Here is a 23079-nt window from a genome sequence, read left to right on the forward strand (position 1 = left end):
CAGCTCTCTGGCAACCAGACTGAGCATCAAGGTGCTTCATAGGCAAGAAAGGGACATTAGAAAAAGGTGTTTTTCTGGGCAGGCAATGGAAAAATGGTGCATACCTGTCTCTAATCAGCCAGATTGGAAAGGGAGGCAAACTGCTCACTTGCACTTACTGACCTCCAACTTTATCCTAAGCAAGGAGGAGACCTGGTCACTGTTACATACACAGTTCACCTACAGAAGTGTTTGCCAACAGAGTATATACCTAATAATAGAAAGAGCTGTCTTTTATATGTATCCAAACTTTTCCTACTTCAGGTCTTCATTGACTGAAATCAAGGGAACAGCGATTACACATAAACAGCCAAGAGATGCACTTGAGCGCATGGGAACCATTGCACCTCTTCAGTCCAGCTAGACTGGAGAGCTCAATTCCTCCTGGGATCATTGAACCCAGTATGGTCTGGGGGTTGCACTTGACCAGTCCTACAACAGCTGAACAAACAGCCACAGGCATTTTGCATCCTGCCTGTAGTGTTTGCACAAGCTGCCTCCATGTGAGAGATTACACAGAGGATCAGCTTTCTGGTGTGGAGACATTGCCTTACTTTGATGGTGCATCTTTATCAGCTCTCTAGTTACAAAGTCGCAACAGGCAAATAAAAGATTTGGAATCACCAGAATTGCTCTGTTGTTGGAACTTACCTCTTTACTTGCAATGCTTTTTGCTTCAGGACAGAGTGAAGTATCCAAATAGGCTAAAATGAACAGCCTTAAGAAAACCCACACTATTCAGGATCTGCTTTGCCCAAGCTAGTCTGATCCTTAGGGGCCCAAACTGGGGTCTGATCTGATCTGGAATTCTAAGCAGGGCAGCTAATAAGCAGATTATGTCCTGAAGCAGGGGAATTGTGGGAGGAAGGGGTGTCAAAACCAGAGACAATGCACAGATTTGTTTTACAAAGGAGATAAATAACCCCACAATCAAATTATAAGAATTCTGTTCTGCTTGGCAGTGGTCTAGCCTCCATACTTCTGTATTCATGCCTTAGTGAATAAGATCCAGTTCCCGGCAAACTTCTTTCATAGACTCTGTTCTACCACTTCAGTCATTTTGTGGCTCAAAAGCAGAATAAGCTTGAGGAAATTAGACTTTGTAGCACTAGCAAGTTGAGTCTATGAAGACAGAAATGAGAGACACCCCCCCCCCAGCAATGATGGGATATGGAAATACTTCATCTCACTGCTCATAGCTTGGGTTAGCAACAAGTCTCCTCCTTTATTGTTTACTGTCTAGTAGCTGTCCAGAGGCCTGTGGGAAGTGAGACACTGTCTTATGGACAGCAAGTCACAAAAGTCATTAAAATCATTGGGAATCTTACCATAGGCATATAAACTTTATTTGACTCAGTGGGATCTGCACCTTAGACTACTCAAAAGCAGTTCTTCTGGGGCAAACTGAGGGAAGTAGGAAAGGCAGCACTGGTGAGGCTGGAAATAACCCCTCAGGAGTGCAGGGTGTACTCTTCTGCAGTGACACAAATAGAACCTGGATTCCCTACACAGCCAGGAAACTGAAGGGAGGAGGTTCAGCACTTCAGCTCAGACGGTTGCAGGTCAGGACTGAGAAGGAGCTCTGTAGGTCCTGCTCAGTGTTAGTGTGTTGCCCAAGGTAATAACCTTTACTCTGTGGCTTCCCAGGCTAATTTGCTTCTTAGGAGTCAGCTAGAAAGGGACATCAAACCGCAGCTGCCTGCCACCCTGAGATGCTCTGAGACAGCAGCGTTCACATACACCCCAGTACCTTAGAAGTTCAGTCCCTGTGCCAGTTGTGGTATGAGGAGAAGCAGGACTGCCAGCAGCTTTTCTTAGTCCACCAAGATCTGGTATGTTTGCCCAGGCGATGTGCTATGCATCAACAAATAGGTAGTTTAGGTAAATCATGCCATGGTTGGTCAGGCTAGAGCAGTCAGGAAGATAAGTATTTGTCTTACATGGCTCAAAATCCCTGCACATCATTATCTTGATCATAATTGGATCTAAGGTTGGAACTTAGGGAGTGACTGTGCTGTGAAGCAGCTGGTTCTATCCTGTAGCGCTGTGTACACAATGTCAGGACTAATGGGGCTGGGAGAACCTCCCAGTATTTCTGAGCTTGGGTAAACTTAGGTGCTCTGTATAAAATAATCAGCTTATGATAGACTGGTTATACTGTTTTAGGTGAAATAATCGAGCATGAGGTGGTGAATCTTCATATTCTCAGTTGCAAGGTCTGTATCTTTGAGACAAATATACCTGTTCCTGATTTCAGCTTCCACTTACTGATTGTTTTCCTACAAGGTGTAACTGTGAATGGGCAATTAATTGGAGCTCCTGCACCACCCAATGGCCGCACGAAGCATCGGACTTACTTCAGCACCATCACTATCCTCAACAATAAGCCACTTATCTTACCTAGAGATCACACCCAAAAAAATCATCCTGGATGATGGGGAAAGGCTTCTTCTGTCCTGTGGTCGGAGGGCTGTTGTGCAAAGCAGCAGCCTCGAGGTGTCCATCTCTGCCAATTCCAACGTCACTGTGACGATACGAGACACCATCAGCTTTGTCATCCTCATCCACCGTTACAAGCAGCCAGCCCCATATCAGAGGAATCACTTGGGGTTCTACATCTCCAACAGTAAAGGCCTCTCTTCTGTTTCCCATGGGCTACTGGGTAGGTAACAAGTTCCTGGGTTCAGAGCTGTAAACCAGACAAAAATGATCCTTCCAAACAGTTTTAAAGGACAGAGACAGGAATGAACAGTGCAGGTGGGGATTAAGTTCCCAGTTGAGACTTTTGTGTCCACTCTCAAACATCTTCTCTATTGTTATTATCCCAAACTCTTCTCCCATCTTTTGCTGTATGAGCTATGTCCTACTATCCTAGCTCTGTGGCTGTACCCGTTTTTCACATTTCCAGTCTTTTTGTGGTTGATTAATACAGGTGTCATTAGAATACACATGCTTGATGGTCCCCATACAGAGATAGAAACCAAATATTCCACGAGAACCCTGAATAAGGCCCCAGTAAGAGATTCTTTAACAGCATCCCTAATTCAGAACAGCCTGATTAAGAAAATTGGTACTTTTTGTGGCCCCTTTCTTTCAAGCATGAAGGGAAAGAAAAGCCATGTCCACGTTTTGAGAGCAACTAGGACTTAGGTAGGCTCAGAGAATGACTAGATGGTTGATTTCTTTCTGCCAACAAAAAGCAGTGTTGTTTATGGCCATGTACAGGTGCAGAACCCTAAGACTGAAGATATAGTCCATTCATGTACCCCCAGATTAAGCCAATGATCCTTCAGGAGTGGGGTTTTGGATTCAGGCCACTTGCATGCACAAACCTCTAAATCCACACTTATGGTTGGCGTAAAAGAGCTTGTCCCCAGGAAAACTTGGGGCTTCAGGCCTAGATCTTCCTTCTTCTTGCTGATGGGCATTGTACGAGTTATTATTCTCTAGTAATCATGATCCACAGAGGGAACTTACTACTAGCAGCTCAAAAAGCGAATGTGTCTTGATGAGTGAAAAAGGAAATAGGGTTTTATTCTAATCTCTGTGTTTGTAAGATTTAGAAAAGAACTGCAGGACTTAGATTCATCTTTCTATTGCAGAGAAGCTCTTTAGAACCTCATACAGGAAGAACCCTCAAAACATGGCACAAAACAGCCAGTCACGGACTCCGTTTTATCTTGCCTTGCAGGTCAGTTCTTGAACCACGAACTTAAAACTTCTCCAGGAATCTCTAAACACAAGTCATCAGCAGGTTGGTCAGAATCAAACTGAAGCATTGAAGCCAAACCCTACCAACACCCTGAAAGTGAAGGGACAGCTCATTCCTGTGGTATGGAAGCAGAGGAGGATCTGCAATGGCCAGCAGGAAGTTGAGTGCTGGTCTGCCAAAAACAATGCAGACAAACTGATCGATGGGAGCTATCAAGACTATTTGGCTTCTCATCCTTTTGACACAGGGACTAGCTTTGGGACAAGTAACAGCCTTTAAGACGGACCAGAGCCATGCATTGCAGCAGCGTGTGTGACAGTGGCTCCCTTCTGAAGCCTCTAGAGCTAGGCAACTTATGAAGGTTTCTTTACTTTTTGGTGCCAAAGAAACCAAGGCTTTTTGCCCTTGGAAATCAGCTGTCTCTCTTTCATGCTAGATGGATGTAGTTCATCAAATTCCTGAAGACAAGGAGGTTGGGGTGTTTGTGTGTAAGGGTTGAAGACATGGTAAAAGCATGAGTGCTCTCCCAATAGGAATGAGGGGAGAAGTGGTCGAGGACTCATGTCAAGCAATGCAGAGAGCTGCTGGCCTTAAAATTAACTCATGCAGGGATCTGTGCAATACACCCAGGGGCTGGTGAGTCACACAGAGAGAGGCAGAGATCATACAGCACAGTGCCTGTCTAGAGAGACATCCTTGGGTGTCCTCTGTTTATGCTTTGTAACTTGGAGCATCTGCTCCAACCATGATCCCTGGAGAAGGGAGAGACAGGAGAGGTGGCTGGATATTCATCTCCCATTAGCATCAAAGAGGTGACAAAAGGAGAGGTGGCTGGATATTCATCTGTAGTGCCCCATTAGCATCGAAGAGGTAACAAAGATGTCAAAACCTTACAAATCAACAGGCCACAAGACAGCATTGCTTTCTTGGTTATTAGGATGAGGTCTGGATTTACCACTAAGCATGATGTTTCTGAAACCCCTGCAGACCCTTAAAACAGTGGTGAAAACCTTCATGTGGGTTACTGCTGTCTCAGTGCACAGGCTGCATGCTTAAAAAGCAGCAACAGGAGTGGTACAGGCTCCCATTCCATGAAGCATCTCATTTATGTAACATTGCAGGTTTAGTGATAGCTTGAACCTTGACTCCCTCAGGGAAACAAATTCCACTGTGAGCTTCCAATAGGGCTGCCACCTCCATAAGCATCCCTTCTGCTTAGCAGAAATTTAAGTTCTCTAAAAGATGATGAACCAGCCCTCAGGACAGCTTTTGACCCTACAAACAGCATCTTGAACTTAGACATTTCTAGCTGCTTTTCTAATCAGGGAGAAGGTCTTTATTTACTCCAAGTTGTAAAATAATTTCATCCCAATTTCCCCTGGCTCCTTCTCCTTCCTTATGCTGAAGGAATCTGTGCACAGCAGGCAGGAGGTTACGGAAGGGTCCGCCAGCCACCCCCTCTGCAGGTGGTGCAAGCCTCCAACCCCAAACTGCAAGGCTGTGGTCTATTTCAAAGTGAGGCACCACTGAATAATGCTATAGATCAGCCACAAGCAAGTTTCTTTAATAGAGAACTTAGCCAAAGAGGACTTACAAAGACGGTTAGATGGCAAGGCCAAACTGAGTTCATATATACTCTGCCTTTCCAGAGCTGAAAGAGCGTGGGTGTGGAAGCATCCCCAGGAACTAAATGATATCCATGTGTTAAGAGGAAACAGAGTTGCCAGAGAGCTACAGAAATGGGTTCAATTTTTACTAATTTTTTCATATTTAATATTTTATAGTTAATCATATTGTTACTGGGGTTGGGGTGGTGATTTTCCAGTTGCTTTGTCTTCTGGTTTGTACTGCTAGCCCTGTGGCAGCAGAGCAGGCAGCAAGCATAGTTGCTTATTCACACCGTGTACTGCAGCAAAAAAGGAACTAGCTAAAAGCAACAAGCTAGATTTAATTGCTGGAAAATGCTTATTCAGGGCAAGGCTTGAGCTTAGGGAACAGAACATAAAAAAACCTACTGCTTTAGGCCAGCTATGTTAGCTCTCCTACAAGAGAGAAATGAAGGCATGCAATAACCCAAGAGGTTAATGCTCTGCAGCATGCACATGGGCCAAAAATGAGATGGGAAAGAGCATCTGTGAAGTTGACTTCTCCAGCCAAGAAAAGAGTGGAAAGAGAGATAATCATTTCCAAGCAACCTCCCATATCACTAGAACAGGGTGCAGACAACAGTGATGATGAACTTACAGACAGCCCCATCGTCTTCATACTGTCCTCACTGAAGAAATTTCTTTGAAATCTTTACTTTCCTCCCACATTTAACTGTTCAAGTGTGTTGCTAAGGGGATTGATTAGCTTAAGGTCTCCTCTTGTCTCATCTGTATATAGATATGTATATATACATATACGCATGTTGCTAATGCTTCAGGTGCATCATTACTTCTCTTCCTCCTATGCCAGCCAAGGAAACATACTTCTTCCAGGGCCTGAAGAGAACAATAATCAAGTCCAACTTCCCAGCTGTATGAAGCACCTGGAGCAATATACCCAAGTTCTCATTTTAGGCTCCAGTTATTTCACAATAAATATTTTACAGTGAACACTGCAGTGAAGCTTTCATTTGGAGAAGATAAAATGAGCTTTGAAGGTAAGGTTATGTATGTTTTATGCTGCTGGACATGCTCATGTTACTGTATGGCTGAAAGACCCACTCACAAGTTAACAACAGGTTGTGAACTGAAGTAATTTCAGTCGAAAATTAAAGGTCAGTGATGCTCCTCAGCCTCTCCACACGTGGTAGGCAGCAACAAGCGTGTTAGGTTAATGGACCCTAAAGTTCTAGTCACACATTAAACAGAGAATTTAACCACACAGAAAAGAGTGATTGAGCCTTTAAACGCAGTAGATTAGGATACGAGAAGCCAGAGTTTGTGCTCCTGCTGCCCCAAGAGCAGTAAAGCCAAAGGCACAGGTCCTGGACTGCAAATTTCAGCTTTCCCAACTATAAAGTGAGCATCACAACACTGCCCTCTCTCTCTGAACACGTCAGGATCAGTCCTCATAACCCTTTGTGGTAGCTAGGGACCTCTAAGGAAGCACACTGCAATGACTACACATACAGGCACATGCTGCTTCTCCTCTCCAACTGTGTCACAGAGCACATAGTTTCCCAGTTGATATGGTTAAAGACTGCAAACCATTGCATTGCAAGCTGCTCAGATGGCTGAGGAATGAGGGCTGAGCAATCACTCGGAGTGCAATGGAAACGACTGCACACCACCGTTTCAGACAAGGGAACGGGACTCCTGAATTTAGGGCTGCTGAAACAACACTGGCCACGCACTGCTCAAGAGGGACAACCTTCCCCCATATCATACTTACCCTGCTGTTGCCTGTTGGGAACCTTCCCAGCCAGCCTTAGGTAAGGGCCAAGATGAAGATCATGTCACATTCCATTTTAGGACAAGGACATTGCTGTGCCCGAATCTGCACTCTTCACATACTGCAGCACTGCTCTGTGCAGCACGATAGCAAGAACAAAACTAATTTCTAATAGGGAAACTGGTTTAATCTATTCTCAGCCAAGACCTTAAACAGGACGAGTTACTCCAGCCCTTATCAGCACAGAACTCTGTCAAACAAGCAAAAGTTGCATTGATTTCACTAAGCAATATAAGTAATGTATTCAGAGAGCTGCATGGCACATGCTGCAAAGCCATCTGATGTAGGATTCTGACCCTTAAGTAAGAAACAAAAAATTACTTCATTTCCAGCAATACAGTATAAGGCTGAGCAGCTGCGAGTGTAACCAAGCGTGTCTAGTTCACTGAGGACACACAAGACTTTGACTTGCATCGAATTCCTCTACTCAAACTTTAAAGTTTGGGAAGCAAGACAAAGAACTCACACAAACCCAAACGACTTCACATGCTCTCAGCTCAGCTTTTGAAAGTCTAAATACATCTAAGTCCAAAACCCCAAATCCTTTATTTTCTACTCCTTAATAAGGAATGTTTCCTTGGGAAAACACAAGGGAAGGAGGGAAAATAAAAGCTAATCCCCACCCAGTGCTTCTGGGAACCATCTATGGCTCAGCTGGGTCTATCACTTCAGTTGACCCTGGATCAGGCCCTGCCCTGAGGGCTATTCACTGTCTGGACTCTGCTGGGTCTTATCACCCAGCCTGCGAGCACATTGTGCAACTGCTCTGTGCTCCCTCTCCCTTCCCAGGAGAGCTGCAAAGCGGTTTGAACTTCTGTGTGTTTATAGATGAATACAGTATGTTAACAAAGAGCCAGGGCAAAGCACCGCACCTCACACTGACAGCAAGAGGTACCACACCTGGGATGACCCAGCCCTGACAGAGGCCATTACTTTACCCCCAGAAGATGAAGGCTGGTTAATAGCGCTTCACTTGACTCCTCAGATCTAGTTTTCAAATCAGGTCCTGCAGAGATTTGGTTTGTGTTGGAAGGGTCCTTAAAGCTCATCCAGTTCCAACCCCTGCCATGGCCAGGGACACCTCCCACTAGAGCAGCTTGCTCCAAGCCCCTGTGTCCAACCTGGCCTTGAACGCTGCCAGGGATGGGGCAGCCACAGCTTCTCTGGGCACCCTGGGCCAGCGCCTCAGCACCCTCCCAGGGAAGAGCTTCTGCCTAAGAGCTCATCTCAGTCTCCCCTCGGGCAGGTTAAAGCCATTCCCCTTGGCCTGTCCCTACAGGTCCTTGTCCCAAGCCCCTCTCCAGCTTTCCTGCAGCCCCTTTAAGCACTGGAGCTGCTCTCAGGTCTCCCCTTCAGGAGCCTTCTCTTCTCCAGGCTGAACCAGCCCAGCTCTCAGCCTGGCTCCATTCAAGCAGTGCTCCAGCCCTTGCAGCATCAGTTTTATTTTAAACTAGCTAAAAGGAAATTAGTCAACTTCTACTGCCCACTAAATGCCCACTTATAAGGCAGCAGCTGGGATCAGTCTCCAAGTCCGGCCAAGTCTGGAATCCAGCACACGCTGAAGCATCAGGTCTTTGCACTGAAGCGGCTCGTACAACCCCTGTACAGAAACAGAGCACTGTGGCCTCAGCTCTTCCCCAGTTTTACCAGGATAGTCCTGCTGCAGAAAGATAATCTGTCCTGAGAGGAGCCGGTGAGGAAAAATTCCAGCAGATCCCCTTCATCCTCACAGCGTTAGGGTTTTGCAAAACATGAAGCACATGAAGGCATTTCATTTATGAAGATTTTCAGTCAGATATTTACTGCATTCCCTTATAAAACAGTAAAAAAGCATCAGATCCACTGAAACAACCTTTCCAATTCAAGGCATTTAAATACATATTGCAAACCAATTATTCTGAGTATTGTGCATATAAAAGTGTCACAGTTCAGGTAGCACAGGACAGATCTTTTTCCTTGCCTATTAAAAAAAGCAGACAATCTCCTGATTTCAGACTCTAGCCCTGACAAAAAACTACACCCAGCTGGCCAGCCAGGGGAAGTACATGTCCATAGCCCTAACCCCAACGTGCCTGTATGGGTGTGTCTTAGGATCACACAGGTAAAGCAGATGCTGCTCAAGCCTGTACAGGATGCATAGATACCATCCCAAAGAGACAACTGCAGATAGGTATAGCTGAGGCAGGCAAAAGGATCTCTGCAGATCCATAAGGATCAGCTAGCATTCCCTTGGCCAGCTCGAGGATCACAGTGCTGTTTCCCTCCCTCCACCTTCCTTGTCTCAGTGTTGTCAGATGACCACTTGATAGCTGGGCTGCTTCATCTTCTGGTTTGTTCCCTGCAGTACTGAAACATCCTGGTCGCTTTCAGACTGATCAAAATCCATGTCTGGAGAGAGTAAAACCTGCAAGGGAGAACAGAGACATGGTGAAGGAGTGAAAGTTCTCAGCTCTTCTTGATACTGCTTGCTGAAGGGGCCAAGCATCCCTAGAGGGGGATGCTGCAAGATCTAATCCTCTCTGGCATATTGCTAAGTGCTGAAGGTCATCTTGACCATATCTCCAACAACAGATTTGGGTGCAGACACCAGGATGATCATAGAATAATTAGGGTTGGAAGGGACCTCAGACAGCTAAAGCTGTTTACCATGGGACAGGACTCAGACATGCATGTTCAGGCCAGGCTGCATCCTCAGTGGAGATGTACATAAAAACCAGGCCACGTACTTCATAATAAGCTGTACCAAATGCAGACCTTTTTCCAGGTCCCAGCTGCTGGCCGTCTCCAGAGCTCAGCCAGAAGAGCAAGCAGAGCTACAGGGTTAGCTGCAGCCATGGCCAGCAGGATCAGGAGTGGTGTCCTAGACTGGAGCATCTTATTTCTAGCTGGCACCATCTGAACTGTGGGAACCACAACAGAGCACTGACACCTTCCAGGTAAGAAAGGCCACAGCTTTCCTGCGTGATCAAAAGGCTGCCCATGGCCTCCAGGAGCACCTACACTCGCAATAGCTAACTTCAACAAGCTCATTTGAGCTGCCACCGGCCTGGAGCCTTCGCACAATGCAGAGCCACGGGTGGGACATCCTCCAGCCACATCATCTGGAAGAGGAAAGAGGCCGGATTTTACTTGGGGTATGGCTGCACTGACTGCAGAAGAGCTGAAGCCCAATTCCAGTCAGCAGGCTGGAGGGACAAGTTCACATAGGTAATATTCATGGCTGGACAGGCTGTTGGTTGCTCAACACCATCCTAGCCCTCTTACCTCAAACACCCAGATTTGAGCAAAAGAAGCCCTTACTGCCATTACCCCTGTCAGCAGCTGCCTCAAAGCACAGATAAAGTGCAGTCATCTACATCTTTTATCATGCCCAGCAGGGCTCAGAACCTCAGCTGAATCATGGGATTTATGGTAAACACTAGTCATCCACATCAGAAACCTGGCCAGGTCACCAGAGCTCCCAGCTCAGAGGGGCACAAGTCTAACAGCCCAGTCAAGGGTCTCCAGTTTTATTTCTCTAGTTAAGCAATGCCAGCAGCCCTTTCCCCACCACAGAACCCAAACAGCATCATTAGGTCACGGCAGATGCAGGTACAAGGGGCAGGTACCACTTTGCTCCAAACCCATGCACCGTGAATCCTCCCTGTGCCTGACTCACAGCAGCCTTCCAGCTCAGAGACACAAGGCAAGGATGCTACATGGGCTTTCAACCCAGCACATCCACATGCAGGCTGTCCTAACAGCTCAACCAGTCCCAGAGCCCACTATGCGTTCCACAAAACCAGAAGCATAGGGGATTAGTTTTATCTGTGGCTATCTCCATGCCTAGTTGTGAATTCAGTGGCCTCCACTTGTTTGCACTCAGGCAGCACCACGAAGCCAGTTACCACAGGAACAAAATGACTAAACAGGAAAAACAAACTCCAATGAGTCAATGGCTTCAAAGGAGCAGAAGAGCCGCAGGGGAAGATTTCCTCACCACCCTCATGTGCACACTCCAGCCCCTCCATCTAACGTTGTTATCCTCACAGCAGCACTTAAGATGCTCAAAGGACAGCAACGGATCAGATTCTTGTCCTTCGCCATTGGTCTCAATGAATTCTTTGCTGGTTCAAGACACACACAGGAAAGTTTCCATCTTTCCCAAGTAAAGACTTCCTCTGTTTATCACATTAATATTGTGATGCTGTGGAACCTGAAAACACAGGCAGCTAGTCACACAGCATTATAAACTCACTGAACTGATGGCCTGCAACAGATGAGTTTTGGGGCCTGATGAACAGGTAATTTTGGTGGGTTTCAGCAGCAAACTCTAATCCTCTCACAGCCAAGTGTAGATGACTGAGCAAGCACTAAGCACTGCACATCCAGACCCCTTCAGGCTGCTACCTGCCCACCATACAGCTTGTAGGAAGCTGCTTGAGCCTACAGCCCTCCATGTAACTTTCCTACAATCCCCCAAGGCAGTTTCATCACACGACAGCATCTCATCACTATGACAGTCACAGGACATACCCTCAGACACTGTTTTCAAACCCAACTCCAGTTTGGGAGACTTCAGCAGAACTTGGACAAGGCAGTTTCCCTGCAGATGCATCCAGGTCGGGATCACAGCAGGGAATAGGCCATGGTTTCCCAGTCCCGGGACAAGGAGTTACTGTCTCACTCAGCAGTCCTCAAAATACTTCATGCATTCCTCCCCACACCAGGAGGCCAGCAGCTTGCAAAACAGCACGGGTCATGGTAGTGAAACAGGGCTGCCCATGCACTGCCAACCACTCCTGTTGGGAGAAGAGGCTGCCTACTTTTTTGGTGCTCCATCTAAGCAAACCTTACAGGTAACCAAGCCATCTCAGTGGCAGAGGAAGAGACTGACAGACAGGGAGCTGTTAAACAAAGCAGCTCCGGGGCCATTTCCCCACTGCGTTAAGTCCCACCAGCCCGGTGGAGGTGTAAGAACCATCCCATCACCCTCCTGCATCAGAGCTTACATGAGATGCCATGAGTCAGTAAGATTGAAAAGTGGGATGCTTTCCTTCCAGAGGCACCTCTACGCACACCTTCATTCAGCTTCCCCATAAGTAGCAGGCATCTGAGTTCACCCTGAGTTGGAGATACTTAAAAACCAGCTCAGCTAAGCACTAAGCAAGTCAAACTCACTCTTGGAGTATTTTTCAATACTTAAAAACAAGCAACATAGCTATTGGCATTCATCAGCATCTTCAGTCTTGTGAATGCCAGAAGTCACAGCTCCTACAAAGGGGATGAGGATAGGTGCTGAACTCCATACTGACCAAAGGCAGGTCCTCACGTAGTGTATTAGCTTCCCTTCCAACCTTAAAACTAGCCTCTAGTTTCACCCCAATGGGTCTTACAAGTACCACTGTTATCAGACCAAGTTTTGCTTTAAGGCTTGTCTCCGATAATGTAATCCTTCAGGAAAGGAGCAGAAACTCATCCCCCTCCCTTGAGAAAACACCAAACCAAAGCAACAAAACAAGCTCAAAAAAGATCAAACACAACATTATGAAATTTGTTTTCCTGAGCAGAGGAAACAAAGACATCTCTGATAACATCTAAATTTTACTGGCACTTGCCAGGGCAAGGGAAGGAGACTCGGGTCAAGAGCAGGACACGCACAAAGGAGAAATAAGGGCCCCACAGACGAATGCACTTCCCCAGCCTGAACAGCACTGGATTCAGGCTGACACCCTTGAGGGATCTTTCTCTATCCCACGAGAGGGAAGGAAAATAAACAGACTGTGAACATCTATCTGTAACAACAGAAAGCTTAAGACTGCCTTTGAAGGAAGGGTGAAAATCTTCCAGCCCTAAACAGGGAGGTTTTGTCCCTTTCAGGGTAAAGAAGTTCAGTATTTGCTCCAATATAAGCAAGAGCCCATCACCACATCTGTGGCTCACCAGAACAGCCTTAAAGGCCACAAGAGGCTGCCAGTTCTTTTGTCCACAGTGCAGCCAACGAGGCAGTAAGTCAAGGTTGCTGGTTGCTGTGTTTCTTTCATCTACCAAGCCAAGGACAAAGCTGAGTTTTCCCACTGTCCCTGTAGAGGACACTGAGTGTGGGGTTTTAACAGGTTAACTTCAGCCCCCTCTTCCTATTCTCCTTCCTCTTGCCAACACAAACTGCTAGCTCAAGTGAAACCAATGACAATCTCTACTGGCAAGATAGGCAGAGGGTTGAAATTCAAAAAGGCAGCATGATGGGGAGCTGCTGGTGCCTGCTGCTAGACAGCTCTGATGAACCCTGATAAACTGCAGGACATGGCCGCAGCCAACTGCTCTGTACAGACACCGTCTCAGCCCCTCCTTCCTCCTCCTCCAGTGGGCAGCAGGGAGAGGAGAAATTCCCCCACTTGAACAGGGCATTAGCCCAGAAAACCCTTGTTTTCTTCTTTCAAGACTAAAATTCAGTCAGTCCAACTGTAGGGCTCAGGCAGCCAACATCATCTTTAACTCATGGTCTAAGAAACTGACACGTGAAGCAGGAGCTATACCTCAAAGCCCAGTGCCAAGAAACAGAGCTGGAAGAGCAGGTCACCCACTTCTGTATTTCCTCATTAGCTTCCTTCTCTGCCCAAACTATTTGTTGGGCCAGAAGCACAGGAACATAACTGAGCAAGAAGGAGGCAGTCCTCATAGGCTGCTCCAGGTAGGAACTGGTCCCCTTAGTAGCTCCATTACCAGAGTAGATCCACTGCAGCGATGGATTGTAGGATTTCAAGGTGGACAGATGACCTGCACATTGAAGATCTCAGCAAAACATGGTCTGAGAAAAGGATTCAAGTGCTTGGAAGATGGAAGAAACCTTTGACAGCAGGAGTCAGACTGCGGGAGTTGTTTCTGCAGTTTGAAACAACCCATCTGGTTGAGCTGCCAGAATAGACTTTCCTAGCTTCTGGAGATTAACATATATCTTCCCTTCAGACTATGCAAAACTAGAGGCCACAAAACTCTTGCCCCCTCTTTGGTGCAGCAGCTTCTTTTCCACAGAGGACCAGTAGCTGCAACACCATCTATGAGACTAGATGCTGGAAAGGAGGGTGGTGTCTCAACTAGAGATGTCACCTCCTTCTTATCTGCTGTAATTTTAGCTGATCTTAAACCTTCAGAAACGCACCAGCACATCCAGCGAGTAAGATCTTTACCATGAGCTTTACATTTTGAGCACACCTCCAAGCTAGCTCTTCTAAGGAAGTACCACTCTCAGACATCAGTCACAACCAAGAAACCCAGACTGTGCCATAACCAGGGACAAGTTCACACCCAGAGTTAATCCATCTTCATGTCTTGGGTATGAGTTCTTGGCTTCAATGCATAACCATCGAGTCACGCTGATACTGCCCAGCTCAGGTCACTTTTATTGTTCCGGAGAGAGGAGGGAAAAGATTTCCCACCACACACACCACTTGGGAAGCTGCATGTTTCTAGTGACCTTGCCAAGCTACCACGGTTTATCTGGAGGCAAGGCCAGGAAGAGTGATTCACTTGTCTCAGCAGCTGCTCACATCTGGCTGCCCTCCCTGCCTCCTCTGACACTGCATCCTAAGGAGCAGCGCATGCTTCCCCACTGTGCCCTTGAGACACAGAATCCATGGTGCAGACTGCCAAGCACACCCTTAAACACTATCACCTCTGTGTGTTTTAATGTCACCAGTAACAGGCCATCTGGCCCAGCACAAAAGCTGAGTTACTCTATCAAAAAGATATCAGAGAGCAAAAGGTACTTCTGTACATCCTAAATCCCTCAGCAGAAGCTGCTCCTGGAGCCAGCCTGTGATGCCAGAAGCTCTTACGCAGTGAGTCTTGGCAGCGAGCTGCAGGCTACCAGCAGTTGTACACAGAGCACTTGGAAACCAGGTCTGGGTGCCAGAGGAAGGAAGGGAATTCAAGCCAGTGACTCAGGTTGTGATCTCTGCCCAAAAGTCAATGAGAAGCACAAACACCACCTGCTCACGCTGTGCGTCATTGACACGACCATCTCCTGGGGCTGGAGAATTCCTTCCATCCGTAACTGAAGCTGAACTACACAAAATACAGCTTTCTACAGCTAAGGGGCCATCACTGGCTGATGAAGTACCAAGTGCTGACATTTAGAGGCTACACCTCAGCCTCTAAATAAATGGATTCTATCAATACCAGTAGGGAAACCAAGCTCTAAGCGAGGATTGATTACTATTAAAACAAGGAAAGTTGAGAGCAACAGTGCAGATATGCACCAGCTTCAGCTGCCAATCCAACAGCCCCACCCAGGTTAGTGCAAAAGCATCCCCCACAAGATACTGGCATCATTCAGGGCAATATGGGCAACATGGTCTAGTGTGAGGCATCCCTGCCCATGGCAGGGGGGCTGGAACTGGATGATCTTAAGGTCCTTTCTAACCCAAACCATTCTATGATTCTATTATATATGATTCTAATATTTCAGCAATGCTTCACAGGCTGTGGTATTGCTCATAGGACAAGACCCTCCCAGGAAATAGCCCTCTATTGACCTGAGCTGCAAGCATGGGAAGTCAGTTAGCAGGGTCATCACCCACATTCATGAAGCATCACCCTAGGTGTAGGCAACATGGTGTTATGTTGTAGTATGGTCTGCATGCTTTACTACAAGCTTGCAGTTGGGTCTCAACACTTTGGTCTTACCCGAGATTCCTCAGTCCTCCTAGCATGAGGAGTTTCTATGGATCCATTAATGTCTACGGTGTCCTTCTGCTTGTATTTCTTCATGATCAAGCTGTCCACAACCCAGAACATAATGGCCTTGGGGAGAAACAAATTACATTAGTAGATTTAAGAGACCAAAATACAGTGTGATTCAATCACAGCTACTTCTTCTCCTTTTGGTTTCTCCAGATGTCCAGCCTTGATCAACCTAATTTAATATTTAACTTAACCCTGCATCAAAAGTGCCCATGGGGGTTGGATAAGTCAAATGCAGATGGTCCCTTCCCATATATTGATTCCACAGTTGTTGAAGACCCAGAGAAAAAGAGACTACATCAAGCCAAGTTTCCACCAGGAGATAAACCCTGAACTAAGCTCCATCCATGGGTCATCTGCTCTGCCTGCACCAGCCCCTGGTCAGTTCTTTGACAACCAGAGTTTGCTTTCAGGCAAGGAAATGCACCCTGACATGGCAGAGAGAGGGTGGCAGCAGAGGCAGACAAACCCAACTTCGCCAATGCTGCATTCATCACACTGCTCATGGTACGAGTTGAAAGAGAGCTCAACTCACTCCTTGCACATGGAGCATCTGAATCTTAATGCCTTCTTCTCACTTCCCATCTTAACAGGAACTGAGCAGCAGGTCAAGCATTACTCAGAATGAGGGCAACCAGGAAAAAAGTGAGCTTTCAAGAGGTTTTGCTGAGCTAGTTTTAGGTAACCTGAACACTTTGCCTTGCTGTAACACAGTCTGAAGTCTAGCCAAATGGCTAGTGACACGTTGCCAAAGGTCACCATTGACAAGCCATCCTATAGGAACATAAAGGCATTTGGGGCATCCCCATGCCTGTAGCCCTCAACTAAGGAGCCCCAGCTTTCTTCAAAGAGATAAAGTCAGCCACCCAGCAGCCTGGACAAGGGAACACGAACTGAGAAGAGAGACCATGGCCAGCAGCAGTGACAGATCTGTATATTTGTGACAACACATACACTTGTTTCCACTCCTCCCCACCCTGGCCCAGCCACTGCAGGCTAACCCCAAGCTCCCCATGGGGATGGACCATGATTTCCAAACCACCCCACCCAGCACTTGCAGCATCATTACTTACATTGACTATAAAAGGCACAACAAGCATGACCAGTATGAGCTCCAGGTGAGGGTTTGGGATGTAACCCAAGAGGATTTGCTGAAGCTGCAGAGGAGAAACCATTTAGAAGCATTATTTGAAGAGCTCTTTGCTGCAAACTGGTTGCCTTCTTACACCAGCAGTGTCTTACATAGGGCTCTGCCTTTGCTTTATCCCAGCTCTTAGAAAGATAACATGGGTTATGCCCTCAGCCCAGTTGCCAAACACATGATTTTGTACAGAGCAAGAAGTACTCCTAGTCTTTCAGCATAACTACCCATAACAACTACTAGTGGGAGTTGGCTCCTTGCTGCAAAATGAGGTTGCCAGCCACATGTGATAAGCATGGCGAGGAATCCAGAAGCATCTCTGGATCAAGCAGTGCGTGCTGCTGAACATGTTCACATTCAAGTCTGAGCACTGCAGGCTACTGGGTTTGAAGGACAAGCCCTGAACAGGAACAGGTAAGTGCTGCCAGATTGCTGTAACTAAGTCCTCAGTCAAGCCACATCAGCTTGTGAGCACTATGTGTAAATGCACTTAAAACTGGAGTTACCCAGACTCCCAAAATTGCCTTTTACACCCATCACACCTACTTCCATCAAGTGTGCAGCTACAAGTGCCACAGGTTATTATTTTTAGCTTTTAAAAAAGAAACTTGTGACCAACACAATTACCATTGCACAAACTGCCATATAGAAGCAGCTGAGGAGGACAGCATACTACATGGATAGTTCTTTCCAAATTACTCTCTAAGGGTCCCCCTGCTTTAGGCATGGGATCACGAAATACCAACACGAACTGACTTGAAGAGATCATATTGAAATCCCCTAGCAGAACCGCAGTAGTTCAGCTGCCAGCCCAGCCCATTTTATCCTTCCAAGGATGGAAAATGAAATAAAAGCAGCATCTTATTCCTCTAGCTGTTGAGCAGCAAGAAAATGTGCCAAAAGCCAAAGTGTTAGGAAAGCCATGTTTCCCCAAACCTAAGTAAGAGCTAATGACTACAGAGGGATGTCAACAAGTCATAAGTGGTGAAGACTGATGATGGAGACCACTAATGAGGCAAAGCTGACAAGAAACAAGCTACAAGAGCTGAGGCTTACCTTTGTCCAACCAGGGATAAGCAGGACAAGGCTAATCACAGTCTTCTCAAAAACCATTATCAGCAAGTAGAGGACACACTGGCCAATCCAGGCAGCAGCTTGTGGAGGGTCACCTGCGAAAACAGCATGTCAAATCTGAGACAGAAGGCAGGAGGAGATGCCCTTGCAGAAGAGCTGCCTTGTGCTTGATGCCCGGGCTGATTAGAGACAGGGAAGTGTTTCCATACTGCAGGTTTTGCAGCAAGACAAGTACTCAACACCAAACTTGACACTAGTGGAGAGATTTCCCAGCTATAGTTGTAGGAGCACATGGCTGGGGTAGAGAGGTTTAGTGTCCCTGCTGGGTCATTATTTGGCTAAAGATCAAAACATACCAAGCTCTAAGCTCAAGTATTCCAACTCCTTTTAGGGCTGATTCTGAAATGAAGATAGGAATTAAGCAAACCTCTGGTTAATCTGAAGGACATGCAAATGACAGATTTTAGACATGGTTCAGAAAGCCCTATGTACCCAGAAGATGCTAACACTACCTGTATTTATCTGCCTCCTGCCCCACTCTCCATTACACCAACCTGCCTCTGAAATCCACCAAGAGAAACCCACCACTAATAACTTGCTTGCCTTGCATCTCCTCCTGCATCACCCATCTTTCCTAGATCAATGGCTTTGTTGGAGCCAAAGCCCTACAAGTGTCTTACAAGGCAGGCAGCTTCTGTAAAAGGGGAGAGATACAGCTCTGGCTCTGCCTAAAGACCTGAAATTCCCTGTGTTTATCCAGCAATGCCAGCACTTGCAGATGCTCCTGGGCTCTCAAGGGCTCAGTAATATCACAAGTGCTTAATAGAGAAGTCATTCCTAGGAACAATAAGGAGAGTGGATCAACTTTTGTGAGCCTTGGTTTGGGTAACCAACATGCTCTCATCCACTTGGAGGGAAAGATACAGCCTTGGAGATGCAGGTTTCCTCTCTCCATCAGCTGATGGACATTGCCAGTATCCTCCCCATGGTGCTGAGCTACTTTGAGCTAGATGGATACAGGGATTTGAAGGGAAGAAGCTCTGCTTGTGCAATGGGTAAGCATCCCATCTCCTCAAAGCACAGACCACTAAAATCCTTTATATAGGGAAAGCTTGAAAACCCAGAAAGCATCCCACTCAGACAGTTCCTTACAAGCATGTGTTGCCTTGGGGCATCAGTCATTTGGTTTGCCCTTCTCTGGCACCCCTCTGTCAAGGTATCAGAAACTTCATTTCTTCTCACCTCTGCAAACCAGGAAAAGACCACAGAGAGGGACCCTTCCAACTCTTCCCCCTACCGGCCTTGTAGAAATAGCTTACAAATTCTCAGAGTATTCTGACTGGAACAGCAGGCTCAATCCCTTCCAAATTAAAACTAATCCCAAAACAATCCCCAAAGACAAGATACTCCTGGACTGACCCTCCTCTATACAAGGAGACCAGTCGGTATCCTGCATCCTCCTCTCTAAAAAGACATCACTTGCAATCTGCTCCCTGCCAAGCCTTACCCACTCAGTTACCAGCAGTGGTCTGAAGGCTTTTTTTGGTTACCATTTCCAACACAAGAAGCATAACTTTTCCATCCTGAACAGAATTAATGTTCTTGCTGACGAAGTGAATGTGTGGTTGTGTGATACTCACTGTCTGGGCAAGAGACAGGGGCTCCATCACCTGGGGTTTTAGATCAATTCACTCAGAAAGGATCAACGCTAATTAAATACGAATGTTTCCAATGGGATACTCATCAAGTAATAAGTAAAAGCATACTTGTATTGCTAACAACAGTAATGGTGCCGTATCTATTACATGCGCTTGCTTCAGCCCTCTGTGAGTACCCTGCCAGCTGGTTATCATCTTCCCAGGCTCATCAGAATATCTCAGGTCTGCAAATCTGGACTACAGTATCTGCCTTAGGAAAGCTGCAGCATTTCCTCTTCAATATGAAGATAACCCCCAGCAACACTGACTGGGCTGGAATTTGGCAGGAATTCGGCCGTATTTGGGTTACGTCAGTGCAAGGGAACCCAACCCACCATGAGATGGCAGCGCTGTGGGATGGCAGGGGCTGGGAGCTCTGCCCCACTCTTCTCGGCACAGCACTGTTGAGATGCGGCAGGGGAAGACAACAGCAGAGGTTTGCATAAGCTGTGGCCATAAAGACCAGCAGGTCATACCAGGGCTTACTAAGAGCTGCTATCCAACCAAGCCCAGCTCTAGGGGAATCTGCTTCCCAGCAAGGGCATATGTATATTTTTCCTTAATCCACCCTTTGTTAGCAACGTACCAAAACATCTGCCTCATTGCAAAGCTACAGCTAAGAAGCAGAGGCATCCGGCTAGTGCCTCTGTGCCAAGGATAACCCTGCATCCCAGCGTTTTAACTGCTCAAGCCACGATTGAGAGGGAAGCAAAGCAGGGAAGAACTGTGAGGACCAAGGGTACAGAAAGGCTGCTGAGCCTGAGGACAGCAAGCAGAGAGCTCCGGACCAGCAGGCACAGAGGGAGGGAAGGAGAAGGGAGGTAGGAAGGTTACACGTGAGCACAAAGAGCAGAGCCCATAGAGGATTTCAGGAGCACACATCTGCTCCTTGGCAGGCAACAGCTCATTGGGTGGCCTGAGGAGGAGACAGGAGCAGTGTTACGGGCAGTTAAAGGCCACATCAGGGAGGTTTGATCCTCCTCAAGCATGGACAGCCTCCCCCGATAGACTCGGTACGTTGTGTCTTTGCCACAGGTTAGGCACAGTGCTGCTCTCTGCCCTGCATCCCAAGACTGACCATTGCTCCTACATCACCCAGAGACCCAAGTACAAACAAACCAGGAGAAAACAAACACATCCATCGTGTCCTTCCTGCATTTGAACTCTTCCCCTTTTGCTCTGTGTTGTCAGCTGTGCTCCATTGCCCATGGGGAGACAGGGCAAACAGCCACAGCACCCTTTGCAAGTCGGCTCTTCTACACTGCAGTCACGATGGCACTTGTGAATCACTGCCCTCTGTTACCTCCTTGTGCCCAGAAAGCAGCAGCAAGTTTGAGACCTCTCCCAAATACCTGCACCCCCTCACACTGTTTTGGTGGTGGGAGGTCACTACCATTCATAGAATGGTTTGGGTGGGAAAGCACCAAAAGATCACCTAGTTCCAGCCCCCCTGCCAACATCACAAACAGTAGAATATAGTTGTTGGTTCTGCACACAGTGGGCTAGACAGCCCCAGCCGGGTTTTGGCTAACCAGGCTGATACAGACACTAGAAAAGACAACCTGCTTCTTAAACCACCCTAGGCTTGCCCATGTCTCCAGGGTTAACAGCTCCTAACCCCAGAACTTTTCCCTTCACTTTTATTTAAGAAGCCAGCCATCAAATAGCTTGAGTTTTCTTGAGCAACGTTTGGAAATGGGAAACCTTTTCTCCCTTTGTTAGAGAACAGTTTTTATTGTGCAACTGCAATACCCCATCTAAAGAACCCCAGTTATGTGCCTCAGTGAGGCCAGCTTCACTGGCTAAGTCCACAAGGTACATACAAGTGGTACAGCAAACCTGAACTACCAGGCAGGACAGACCCACACCTTCTCCAACCCACCACATCCACCTTGTCAAAGGTGCCTCCATCACAACGGGGAGCTTCAAATACGATTTTTTTTCACTCTGGTCTTTTCTGCATCACCTAAAGAAGATGCTGTCAATTTCCTCCACAGATACAGGAGCATCAGCACTTCTTACATGCCCAGGGTAGACAGCAGAAAGCTATGGAAAGAGCTACAAACCTCTGGAGAGGCCAGATTTGGCTGTCTGCTCTAATCACCTTAACCAGCTCAAACCTGCTAGTTTTGCAACCCCTTCCTCCTCCTTTTCCATTCCGAGCTTTGTTTTCAGACTGTGAGATGAGATGTTCCTGTACAGGAATCCATCCTGGAGCACAGAATTAGATGGGACCCCACTTCCAGCCCTTGACAGGATGATCAGTGGGTGCCTTCACAGTTACTTTTGATTGCATCTTGGTCTCCCACGGACAGGAGGCTGATCTGTATCAATACAACTCAAGACAAAGATGAAAATGAAACAGCAGCGTGTCCCATGGGACTGCAAGTGTGTATACATATATATATGTATAAAATAGATATAAATCAGTGGCTCGTTTCCTCTTCACCAAGTATCTCAGGTGGCTGCTCCTTACCTTGGCAGGTTAGAAGGACCACTGATCCACAGCAGAGTGGCTGCCATCCAAGTCTAACTCACCACTAATCCATCTAACTCTGACTAATGCCAGTAACATACAAATCACCACCTACTGGCATCTCACTGTGGAAGAGGGAGCCTTTGGTGCGGTCCCTGGACAAGCCCATGAGACAGACTGGCCACATCTCCTTCCACAGTTAGGAAGCAAGACTGGAGAGCTGGCATCAGCTAGCCACACACCTAAATTTAGGTGCTGACTTCCTACAGCAAGATGGGCAGAAGCACCCTCAGATGCAACTTAATGTCTTTAATGGATACAGCACTATCCAGAGGTGCTCTGGTCTGTGGATGGGAGAGGATTCACCTTGCATGAAGTGCTTTCATTACTTAAGTCTAGGTGAGCACCAACAAGACTGTCAGTGCCACATAACATTGCCAGCCAGCAAAACCCGATCTGCTACCTAGAGGCTAAAACACACCAAACAAACCCCCAAACAGCTCTCCTTTTCTGGGTCCAGAGCTTCCCTTTCCTCATAGGAGAGTGGGGAACTGGTCCAGAGGATCTTTGCAGCCTCCACATCACACCTCTTAGGAGGTCACATGCATCATGCTCCCTTTGAACGCTTCCAGTTTCTTGTCCCCAGCCCAACAGGAAGGTAACTCCGGACATGTCAACTCTATGACCTGACTTCACCACCAACCTCTCCTTTTAGCTTAATAAACCTACTTATAGCCACCCTGATAGAAACATCCTCCTTCACCCCAAAGGATGCACACAC

General features: G+C 47.0%; 1 protein-coding gene across 1 annotated transcript in view; it reads right to left on the bottom strand.

Annotated features, from left to right (window-relative positions):
* Positions 1-8958: 8958 nt before the first annotated feature.
* The window catches only part of LOC133277071 (store-operated calcium entry regulator STIMATE-like), a 35597-nt gene continuing 21476 nt past the window's right edge, over positions 8959-23079 (bottom strand). The window contains exons 5-8 of the mRNA XM_061468622.1: positions 18108-18220; positions 16984-17067; positions 15854-15970; positions 8959-9593 (exon numbers count right to left, since the gene is read on the bottom strand). Of these exons, the coding sequence (XP_061324606.1) occupies positions 9480-9593; positions 15854-15970; positions 16984-17067; positions 18108-18220 (428 nt within the window). The 3' untranslated portion in view covers positions 8959-9479. The remainder of the gene's footprint in view (positions 9594-15853; positions 15971-16983; positions 17068-18107; positions 18221-23079) is intronic.

The sequence above is a fragment of the Pezoporus flaviventris genome, unplaced genomic scaffold, assembly GCF_033815535.1.
Source record: "Pezoporus flaviventris isolate CSIRO_AGI_PZ_B2104156 unplaced genomic scaffold, CSIRO_AGI_Pfla_v1 ptg000049l, whole genome shotgun sequence".
Classification (NCBI taxonomy): Eukaryota; Metazoa; Chordata; class Aves; order Psittaciformes; family Psittacidae; genus Pezoporus; species Pezoporus flaviventris.